At 41.9% G+C, this 12,592-nt stretch overlaps 1 protein-coding gene across 1 annotated transcript in view; it reads right to left on the reverse strand.

Annotated features, from left to right (window-relative positions):
* LOC109888626 (transmembrane protein 117) overlaps window positions 1–12,592 on the reverse strand; it is a 90,873-nt gene that overhangs the window by 49,616 nt on the left and 28,665 nt on the right. The window contains exon 3 of the mRNA XM_020479786.2: window positions 2,354–2,486. Within this exon, the coding sequence (XP_020335375.2) occupies window positions 2,354–2,486 (133 nt within the window). The remainder of the gene's footprint in view (window positions 1–2,353; window positions 2,487–12,592) is intronic.

The raw sequence follows: 12,592 nt of genomic DNA on the forward strand, positions 1-12,592 counted from the left end.
ATGTGAAATGTCAGAAAAAAAGTAATATTTAATATTTTATTCATTTCATCACATTCCCAGTGGGTCAGAAGTTTACATACACTCAATTAGTATTTGGTAGCATTGCCTTTAAATTGTTTAACTTGGGTCAAACATTTTAGGTAGCCTTCCACAAACATCCCAGAATAAGTTGGGTGAATATTGGCCCATTCCTCCTGGCAGAGCTGGTGTAACTGAGTCAGGTTTGTAGGCCTCCTTGCTCGCACACGCTTTTTCAGTTCTGCCCACAAATTTTCTATGGGATTGAGGCCAGGGATTTGTGAAGGTTACTCCAATGCCTTGACTTTGTTGTCCTTAAGCCATTTTGCCACAACTTTGGAAGTATGCTTGGGGTCATTGTCCATTTGGAAGACCCATTTACGACCAAGCTTTAAATTCATGACTGGTGTCTTAAGATGTTGCTTCAATATATCCACATAATTTTCCTACCTCATTATTCCCTCTATGTTGTGAAGTGCACCAGTCCCTCCTGAAGCAAAGCACATGATGCGGCCACACCCATGCTTCACAGTTGGGATGGTGTCCTTAGGCTTGCAAACATCCCCCTTTTTCCTCCAAACATAACAATGGTCATTATGGCCAAACAGTACGATCTTTGTCCCCGTGTGCATTCGCAAACTGTAGTATGACTTTTTATGGCGGTTTTGGAGCAGTGGCTTCATCCTTGATGAGCGGCCTTTCAGGTTATGTCAATATAGGACTCGTTTTACTGTGGATATAGATACTTTTGTACCTGTTTCCTCCAGCATCTTCACAAGGTCCTTTGCTGTTGTTCTGGGATTGATTTGCACTTCCGCACCAAAGTACGTTCATTTGTAGGAGACAGAATGCATCTCCTTTATGAGCGGTATGACGGCTGCGTGGTCCCATGGTGTTTATACTTGTGCATTATTGTTTGTACAGATGCGGTACCTTCAGGCGTTTGGAAATTGCTCCCAAGGATGAACCAAACTTGCAGAGGTCTACAATTTTATTTTCTGGGGTCTTGGCTGATTTTCCCATGATGTCAAGCAACGTGGCACTGAATCTGAAGGTAGGCCTTGAAATACATCCACAGGTACACCTCCATTTGACTCAAATGATGTCAATTAGCCTATCAGAAGCTTCTAAAGCCATGACATCTCTGGAAAATCTGAAATTTTCCAAGCTGTTTAAAGGCACAGTCAACTTAGTGTATATAAACTTCTGACCCACTGGAATTGTGATACAGTGAATTATAAGTGTTGGAAAAATTGCTTGTGTGCTTGACTTATTCCACATTTCATTGTTACAGCCTGAATACAAAATGGATTATTATATTTCATTATTTATTTTTATTTATTTAATAAATATTTTTATTTATTTCATTATTTCATTATTTTATATTTTAACAAACCTAACCTTGCCAACAGTCAAATATCTATGACTGGATCAGTGGTCCACAAAAGCAACAGTAACAAGAGATGTAATGACAGTAACAAGAGGTGTAATGTGTAATGACATTTTTTTATACAAATGTTCTTGCACAGTTCCCATGAAACATGTCTAAAACATGAATATCTTATATTCTGAGAACATAGCAACCATGTTCTGCGTATGTTTGATGTGAAGTTGATGGAATATTCTCCTAACACGTGATATATGTCTCGAATGTTTATATCTTATATTCCGAGAACATGGCAACCATGTTCTGTGTATGTTTGGTGGGACATTGATGAAATATTCTCCTAAACCACAAAAAACTGGACACATGAAGGTTCTTGCAATGTTCTCGTTTAATCTAGAACATCTAGAACATTAATATCTTATGACATTAAGGGAATGGTCTCTTGGAAACATTGCTTGCACATCACGGGAACATTCCTTTAAAAACATTAGTTAATGACCTAATGGGACTCTTAAGGGTACGTTCTCTAAAGTTGTGGGAACGTTTGTTGTTAACGGGGAGCTTCTCTCTGACTGAAACATCAAATGCTAAAATGGATTCCTGTCACTGGCTTGATGTGTGTGACTGACACGGCTCTGCAGCTGGTTACCCATTGAGTGTAGGTAAACCAATAGAACAGCAGGTAAAGGGGAAGCTATCTTGACTCTTGACTTTATGTAGTCAATAAACCAAGATGGCTGCCCTGATCATCATTGAAGAGTTATGGTGGTGCTGAAGGTGATCTTTCAGGTGCCCTCCCTCCCACCCACCCACCCCAACTTCATCTCCTCCACCCCTGAATTAAAGTCTTGAGGTGATTGATGGGACTGAGAGAGACAGAGGCTCTAACAAATGAAAGCAGCAGTGAGAGAATGAGAGAGAAGAATGAGTCATTGAGCGGTGGCTTACCCCATGCTTCCTGCCATTAGAAGGATCACATTGTAGATGTGTGAGAAGATGAAGAGGAAGAGGATGGTGCTGAAGAACATGGTCATCCAGGAGCCGTGATCCTCACGGAACATTTTCAGACGCAGATATCGACCTATAGGAGGAGGGCATGAGGACAACAAACCTTTTCAGTGGCATGGTCCATTCACTGGGCATTATATTCTCTCAGTCAGTGTACTGGACCACTAGTCAAAAGTTGTGCACTATATAGGGAATAGGCTACCATTTTAGATGCAACCTGTGTCTGCTGTACCAGCAAATATGGGCTCAACAAACAAGGATGAAATGATAGGCTATGTTCATACACATAAATAAACATGTGTCAGAAACTCGGCCTTTAAAGCATTGAAATTATCAACTATATCCTCCCTTCCAATTTCAGTGCAATTTATTTTGGTGAAATAAACCTTGCCAACTGAACTGACTGTTCTAAAATGGCATCTCCTTAGTACAGGGATCTTCAACCTTTTCTTGCCCAGGGAAACCCTCTCAGGTAAACCCGCGAGCCAGGGACACCCGTCATTTTTTCACATGTTTTGTCTTATAATCAGGTGAATGATAATAGCAAGGAGAAGTAATCAACAATTTAATCTTAATAGATTAGATAGATAGTCACACGGTCTCCTCTGAACAGTTGATGTTAGCGTCCCACCTCGTCAACAGCCAGTGAAACTACAAGGCGCCAAATTCAAAACAACAGAAATCCCATAATTAAAATTCCTCAAACATACAAGTATTTTACACTATTTTAAAGATACACTTGTTGTAATTCCAGCTACAGTGTCCGATTTCAAAAAGGCTTTACGACGAAAGCACACCAAATGATTATGTTAGGTCAGAGCCAAGTCACAGAAAAACACAGCCATTTTTCCAGCCAAAGAGAGGAGTCACAAAAAGCAGCAATAGAGATAAAATGAATCACTAACCTTTGATGATCTTCATCAGATGACACTCATAGGACTTCATGTTACACTATACATGTATGTTTTGTTCGGTAAAGTTCATATTTATATCCAAAAATCTGAGTTTACATTGGCGCGTTATGTTCAGTAGTTCCAAAACATCCGGTGATCCGGTGAGTGCCACATCAATTTACAGAAATACTCATAATAAACATTGCTAAAAGATACAACTGTTATGCATGGAATTTTAGATCCACTTCTCCTTAATGCAACCTCTGTGTCAGGTTTCAAAGAAACTTGAAGGAAAAAGCAAACCATGCAATAATCTGAGTACAAGCCAAACAGATATCCTCCATGTTGGAGTCAACAGAAGTCAGAAATAGCATTATAAATATTCACTTACCTTTGATGATCTTCATCAGAATGTACTCCCAGGAATCTCAGTTCCACAATAAATGTTTGTTTTGTTCGATAATGTACATAATTTATGTCCAAATACCTCGTTTTTGTTTGTGCATTTAGCCCAGTATTCCAAATTCATGTCGCGCGATCACTAGGATCAGACGAAAAGTCCAAAAGTTCCGTTACAGTCCGTAGAAATATGTCAAACGATATAGAATCAATCTTTAGGATGTTTTTAACATAAATCTTCAATAATGTTCCAACCGGAGAATTCCTTTGTCTTCAGAATTGCAATGGAACGCAAGTTAACTCTCATGTGAACGAGCGTGGCCAGCTCGTGCCTCTCTGGCAGGCCTCTGACTCATTCCCCTCTCATTCGTCCCCACTTCACAGTAGAAGCATCAAACAAGGTTCTAAAGACTGTTTACATCTAGTGGAAGCCTTGGGAAGTGCAATATGACCCCATAGACACTGTGTATTCGATAGGCCAAGAGTTGAAAAACTACAAACCTCAGATTTCCCACTTCCTGGTTGAATTTTTTATTAGGTTTTTGCCTGCCATATGAGTTCTGTTATACTCACAGACATCATTCAAACAGTTTTAGAAACGTCAGTGTGTTTTCTATCCACATCTACTAATCTACAAATCTACTATATGCATATTCTAGCTTTCATGGCTGAGTAGCATGCAGTTTAATTTAGGCACGCTTTTCATCCTAAATTCCCAATGCTGCCCCCTACCCTAGAGAATTTAAGAAACTTTTAATGTTCTTGACATTTTTCGGATTGACTGCCCTTTATGTCTTAAAGTAACGATGTGCAGTCATTTCTGCTTATTTGAGCTGTTCTTGCCATAATATGGACTTGGACTTTTACCAAATAGAGCTATCTTCTGTATACCACCCCTACCTTGTCACAAGACAACTGATTGGCTCAAACGCATTAAGAAGGAAAGATATTCCACAAATGAACAGGGCACACCTGTTAATTGAAATGCATTCCAGGTGACTACTTCTTGAAGCTGGTTGAGAGAATTCCAAAAGCGTGCAAAGCTGCCATCAAGGCAAAGGGTGGCTACTTTGAAGAATCTAAAATCTAAAATATATATATTTGTTTAACACTTTTTGGTTACTACATGATTCCATATGTGTTATTTCATAGTTTTGATGTCTTCACTATTATTCTACAATGTAGAAAATAGTAAAATAAAGAAAATCCCTTGAATGAGTATGTGTGTCCAAACTTTTGACTGGTACTGTATATAATTATACATTTTATTTTACAATTTAATTTTTTGCAGTGGTGGCCGCGATTTAGCAGTGGCAAAGGCACCACTGCTGAATGCATATAGGGGAAACAATGCCTTGTCTGTGCTCTTTGGTATATCACTGTTTTTTTGGTCTAAATAGGTAACATGATTTTTAGCAACCTGACTGAGACCTTGTTGTGTTCCAAGCCTCTGATGCTGCCTTGATTGTGTTCCATGAGGACAGTTCAGCATGATTAGATAGATTATGCTGATATTTGTGACCTGTGGTGTTTTCCATTCTTCTGGCTGGGAATTCAATTACTGGGAAATATCTCTCTGCTAGAGCATGAGATTGATTCAGGCAGTCCACCTTCTGCCCAGAATACATAATCACAGCTGGCCTCTGGTGCCAGAGATCCTCTACACAGTTTATGAAGACACTGAGTTCCATTACAGCATTGTTATTTTAGAATTTGAATGAATCCATCTGTTTAGCTAATCCATGGATTGCATTGCCCAGAAAAGACTAAAGTAAGTGCATAGCCTAAAAGGTTTGTATCATTTTGACAGCCATCTATTTCAGATGAAATGTTGCATGGCAATAATATGAATAAATTCAAACCAGGCAGTATAATCCATATGACAACTCTGAACATAAACCTGTTGCATGAGTAGTGGCTTAAGCTAATGAAACTGCAAAACAGGGGGATGTACAATCAGACTATGGCTAGTGTATACCACAATTTTGATCTCACTCCTGCTGCTCAGTGCTCATACAGTACAGTACAATGCCATGTCAGTGGCCCTGACCCCAAGGCTTCTCTCCCCACCGGGAGGCCCCTCTAAAATATAGGTGTTACTAACACACACAGCAGGCTTCTGGTTCCTCCTCAGAAACCTCAGCCAGTGCCAACCCAGTACCAGCAGCCTGCTTCTCTCAGTGACAACTCTTTATTTTGGTCTGCCCCAGTCTCCCTAAGAGGTGCAGCCCCTGGGAGGGGTGTTGTGTAGTGTAGTGTAGTGTAGTGTAGCTGCAGTGTAGTGTTGTGTCCAGACGCAGTAGCAGCCACAAAGGCAGGACCCCAATGCTCCGTTTATTTTCCCATTACCACAAGGCCAAAGGCTCCCTCTCTCCGAGTGCCTAACATGCTGTTCAATTTCAGCTCGCTCGCCTCATTCTCCCTAATAAAACCAAAGCCGCTGAGACTGCATCAGAGAGATGGAGTCCTCCAATGCTGTTTTACATCCATAATAAAGATATCCATTATCTCCCTTCAGGTGTACAGACACTGTGTGTGTGTTTGGGTTTTCATACTGAAATGCATTCTTAAACAGCCTTTATACAGAAGACAAATTGAGGTCTCCACTACTCAATGCACCATGCACTGTGTAAGATACAACAAAGCAGTGGTGACATACTGTACCATTATACTGAAGGAAGAGATTACATTTGCTACATTCCCTGAAACCAAATTGTGTTCAACCCCATTCAAACAGTTGTAAAGTTGTGGACGAATCGATGTGCAGGTGCCTAGCTAGTGTGGATTGTGGTTTTTCGAGATTCATCACAGCTCCATAATTGAATTGGTCAGTGTGGATTAATTTAATTACAGTGCCAGTGAGCCCTAGCTCTGATCTAGGTGCAGCCTCCATAGTATAGGCAGATCTGACTCTTAAAGTGGCCAGCCCAGGCAGCGAACACGGTGGAAAGTTTCTCGGAGCCAATCAGTGTAGGCCTGATAAAGAGTGATTCATGAACCCCTTCTACACCATTCAGACAGGCTGGACACACACACGCACACAGCCACGCACACACACAGGCACATACACTTAAACCTACACACTCAAGCAAACAATTTTCAGTAGCTGGCTATTTTTCACCATAAACCAATGCTGACATTAAGACCGCACTCAGCGAGCTATATAGGGCCATAAGCCAACAAGAAAACGCTCATCCAGAGGCAGTTCTTCTAGTGGCTGGTGATTTTACTGCAGGAAAACTCAGTTTTACTTAATTTCTACCAGCATGTCATCTGTGCAACTAGAGGGAAAAAAACTCTAGTTGGATACAAAGCTCTCCCTCGCCCTCCATTTGGCAAATATGACCATAAGTCTATCCTCCTGATTCCTGCTTACAAGCAAAAACTATAACAGGAAGTACCGGTGACATGCTCAATTCGGAAGTGGTCCGATGAAGCGGAGGCTAAGCTACAGGACTGTTTTGCTAGCACAGCCTGGAATATGTTCCTGGATTCATCCGATGGCATTGAGGAGTTTACCACATCAGTCACTGGCTGATGAGTGCATTGATAAGTGCATTGATGACGTCATCCCCACAGTGACCGTACATACATATCCCAACCAGATGCCATAGATTACAGGCAATATCTGCATTGAGCTAAAGCCTAAAGCTACTGCTTTCAAGGAGCGGAAAACTAAGCCGGACGCTTATAAGAATTCCCGCGACGCCCTCCGACAAATTAACAAACAGGCGAAGCGTCAATACAGGACAGGGTTTCCATTAGCCGGTAATAGCCGGCTTTTGGCCTATAAAGAAAATGGAGAAGCCGATTAATAAAATTGGCACCGGCCAATTGTCCGGGAGAAGAAAACAAAATCCCATTGAGAAATAACGATTTTTATCCTATTCATCGATGGAAATACCAGTCGATGGGAATACATTTGACTGGTCATGCTTATCCGTCTATAGGTTCATTTCCATACTTTAGCGGCATTAAATTGGCATGTGTGTAGGGTAAAGCATATCCGTTATGTATCTTATTTATCACACGCGTACAGCATTCAGATACAGCAACGTTGAGCGGAAAATCTGTCAGACTATGCAAAAGCAGCTGCTGCAGCATCTCAAACTTCATCAGCACTTTGCAATAAGCTGGAGGCAGTAGGCAATGCCTTTAAAAAAATAAACTTAATTGTTCAAAGTAGCCAATTAACTTGCTTCAAAGTAGCCAATTAGATATCCTCGCTTTCTAAATTTCAGACACATATTTTTTATCTGTCACATGAAATCACTTGCATGTGCATTGTCCCACTAATTGCATTATGGAATGAATATTTGCAAGTAGCCTACTGCCGTGTGCGCATTGCTGCGCTTATAATGTGAAGAAATAGTAGTTTATCAACATTGTAAACTAAACTTCTGATCTGTTGCATCAGACTCATTGCTTTTTAAAGTGTTTCTTATGTAGCCTTACTGGATTTGTGATCTACACTACATGACCAAAAGTATGTGGACATCTGCCTGTCGAACATCTCATTCCAAAATCATGGGCATTAATATGTAGTTGTCCCCCTTTTGCTGCTATAACAGCCTCCACTCTTCTGGGAAGGCTTTCCACTAAGATGTTGGAACATTGCTGCGGAGACTTGCTTGATGTTGGGTGATTAGGCCTGGCTCGCAGCCGGTGTTCCAATTCATCCCAAAGGTGTTCGATGGGGTTGAGGTCAGGAAACTGTGCAGATCAGACAAGTTATTCCACTCTGATCTCGACAAACTATTTCTGTATGGACCTCGCTTTGTGCACAGGGGCATTGTCATGCTGAAACAGGAAAGGGCCTCCCCCAAACTGGTGCTACAAAGTTGGAAGTACAGAATCATCTAAAATGTCATTGTATGCTGTAGCGTTAAGATTTCCCTTCACTGGAACTAAGGTGCCTAGCCCGAACCATGAAAAACAGCCCCAGACCATTATTCCTCCTCCACTCCTCCTCTACAGTTGCCACTATGCATTTGGGCAGGTAGCGTTCTCCTGGCATTTGCCAAACCCAGATTCGTCAGTCGGACTGCGAGATGGGGAAGTGTGATTCATCACTCCAGAGAACGCGTATCCACTGCTCCAGAGTCCAATTGTGGTGAGCTTTACACCACTCCAGCCGACGCTTGGTATTGTACATGGTGATCTTAGGCTTGTGTATGGTTGCTCGGATATGGAAATCCCTGGGCCGAATTTGACACGCGGGTGATTTTATTTTTCCCCCAAAGTTTTTAATTTAATGATTTTTTTGGGGACATAATAGACTAAAAACACCAGGAAATCAGCTCCAAGTTATTCTAATTTAAGAAATCTGTTCCCAAGTATTTCCATACATACTGTAATAGAGAGAACATGTGATCATATACAAATGTAAGCAAGGTTTAAAATGATTATGTTTTAGCCAAACATTATATCTGTTAGAGCTTCTTGCGGTCAATAGTCCGTCTACAAATTATTTGTAATTATGTTCTGGCCCCCCAATCATCCAATCAAGAAATATTCGTCCCACGGCTGAATCTGGTGGATGATCCCTAACTTACATGTTTCAAGCAGACCACCATAGACCCTGTGCCCAAGAACGCCAAGGTAACCTGTCTAAAACTGACTAGGTATCCCCCTTTCCCTTATCGCCCCGTAGCACTCACATCTGTAGCCATAGAATGCTTTGGAAGGCTGGTCATGGCTCACATCAACATCATCATCCCAGACACCCTGGACCCACTCCAAATCGCATACTGCGCCCAATAGATTCACAGATGATGCAATCTCTATTGCACTCCACACTGCCCTTTCCCACTGGGAAAAGGAACATCTACAGGAGAATGCTGTTCATTGACTACAGCTCAAGATTCAAAACCATAGTGCCCTCGAAGCTCATCACTAAGCTAAGGTCCCTGGGACTGAACACCTCCCTCTGCAACTGTATCCTGGACTTCCTGTTGGGCCATGCTTGCCCTCAACACTGGGGCCCCTCAGAGGTACAGTGTACTCCCTATTCAACTACGACTGCGTGGCCGTGTGGACATCATCATTAAGTTTGCCAAAAACACAACGGTGGTCACTGACGACGATGAGACAGCCTATAGAGAGGAGGTCAGAGACCTGGCAGGGTGGAGCCAGGACAACAAGCTCTCCCTCAATATCAGTCAGACAAAAGAACCGATCGTGGACTACAGGAAACGGAGGGCCGAGCACACCCCCATTCACACCGACGGGGCTGTTGTGGAGCAGATCAAGAGCTTCAAGTTCCTCGGTGTGCACATCACTAAAGACCTATCATGGTCCAAACACACCAATACAGTTGTGAAGAGGGAACGACAACGCCTCTTCCCCTTCAAAAGCTTCAAAGGCTCTGCTCAATCAGTGGCCCGCCCCTGTGAAGGGACATGGTTTATAAAATCTTTCAAACACCTCACCTCTCTTCTCCCTTCCTATATAAAGCCTTGACGACAATATAACCTTCGGTTCCAAGTACGTGAGCTCTGCAGCCTCTGCGTTAAAAGGACTAACATGTCAACTACAGAACTAAGCCAACCTCAGCGTGAGCTTTGGTTGCGAATGGTATGAACTTTGAACTCTTATTAACTACAGAAGTGATACCTCCTAGCCGTTGAGTTAGCAACAGCAGCTGCAAACGCGGGCTAGGAAAGAACAGACGGAGTATCCCCTCTACCACACAACGACGTTACTACAATGTATACAATTGACCACCAGAGACATTCTTCAAAGGACAAAGGACTCGGTTTGGCCATCTACCACCAACCTACCGAAGCGCAGCTCAGAGTAAATATTTATTGCATTTTCCTTTTCCAAATGGGCGGTAATTTAGAATGCATACGATAGCACAGCTTCTCCCTTTGTCCCTCAGTCTTCCCGCTCTTTCACTCAAACCCATCCCCTTTTCTTTTGTGTAACCAGCTGTCATATCTGTTCCGCCCGCTAGGGACGTTTTCCTTTATGACGTAATTTGTAATCAAGGTATGATTCATTCTTTGTATATGTAATTCTGTGTGATTAGGTAGGTATTTAGTAAATAAATAATTAAACCCAATTTTGTATTGCTGATTCAACTTGTTAGCCAGGGTTCGTGAAGATAACCAAGAATTTACAACTTTCAGATGAGACTGAATTAAGGTGACGATTAATATTGACTGCTAGTGATGTAAAATATTACTAGGTCTTTAAGAGTTTATTCGGGAAGATAAAAGCTCTATAAATATTATTTATTGGTGCCCCGACTCTCTAGTCAATTACATTTACATGATTAGCTCAATCGGGTAATATTAATTACGGAGAAAGGATTTTATAGAATAGCATGTCATATCACTTAATCCGGCATAGCCAAAGACACGACAAAGTAGTGTTTGGATGTCTTCCTTCGTCGTTTCTCTCTTTTGGACCCATGCCTTTGTGAAAAGGGTTCCGTTGGCCTTCTCCCGAGCTCTTAAGTGTAAGGCTCTGATTGTACACAAGAGGTCACAATGTTCTTGTCCTGTAGTCTGAAGCAGACAAACAGGGTATTGTTTACTTTCATTCCCAGGAAGAGGGGTCCTCTGAACACAGCTAATCAGCTGTGTCGATGATCCCCAGTGGGGTGATGAGAGCAGTGTAGTTGATGAGGATTTGAAGAGAGTAATAGGGTGGTCCTATTTAAATTCACTTTCTTAGATACAGTACTTAGAACAGCTACTCAGCCGTAACATTGATTGCTAGAGAGGCTACTTTGCCGTCTTCACCTCGTCTTAACCAATGGAGATCTAGGCTGCAGCTAGAGTCCTTCTGGTCTGATATGTTAATTCTCAACTCATCCTTTATACACTGGCAAAAAGGGGGTGTTTCCATCATGCTGACACACTCTTTGAGCTCCCTCGAGCATGGCTATTTACTGGGCAATGTATCATCAAAACTATGATCTCGTTTAAAAACTAAAATCAAATTCATATTCATATTCATATTCATCAAATTCATATCTCAAAATCAAATTCATAAATATGATCATCATCTTGATATTTCCTACGCGTAAGGACGAAAACCTGACATATACAGTGTGTATACTGTTCAAGTTACAATATTTTTGTCAAAATGTTTATACCATTTTTAATGACATCACAAAATCAACATTAGTTTTCCATAGACCATCTCTCATCATTCCCCACATTCAGATGTTAGAAATATTGTCCCAGTGTTCAATTGTGGACATTAGAGTTTTTGGGCGGCAAAATGCCTCTTTAACAAAGGAACATTCCAATCACCACTACTAAAGACCAATTTATTTACAATTTAAAACTGGGCGTGAGGTGTCACAAAACCCCTACATCAATCCCTCCTCCCCTCTGCAGGTGAGAGGGATCTGGTAGATGTTGATCCATTGTAACCTGATCTTTGGATTCACACGGGAGAGTTATGACAGCCCTCAGATCCTCCAAAAGTTCTACAGCTGTACCATCTGGGGCATCTTGAAGAGTCAGACTGGTTCACTGCTTGGTACTGTATGGCAACTGCTTGGCATGCGACCGCAAGGCGCTACAGAGTATAGTGCATATGGCCCAGTAAATCACTGGGCCCGAGCCCCCTGCCATCCAGGACCTCTATATCAGGTAGTGTTAGAGGAAGGCCCAAAAAATGGTCAAAGACTCCAGCCACCCAAGCCACAGACGGTTCTCTCTGCTACTATATGGCAAGCAGTACCAGGGCATAAAGTCTGGAACCAACAGGACCCTGAACAGCTTCTCCCCCCCAAGCCATAAGACTTCTAAACAAGACTGCTAAATAGCTAATCAAATGGCTACCCGGACGTACTGCATTTACTCTATTTTGCATCAACTCTCTTTCACTGACTATGCACACACACTGGACACACACAACCCACACA

This window comes from Oncorhynchus kisutch, linkage group LG4, assembly GCF_002021735.2.
Source record: "Oncorhynchus kisutch isolate 150728-3 linkage group LG4, Okis_V2, whole genome shotgun sequence".
NCBI classification, from domain to species: Eukaryota; Metazoa; Chordata; class Actinopteri; order Salmoniformes; family Salmonidae; genus Oncorhynchus; species Oncorhynchus kisutch.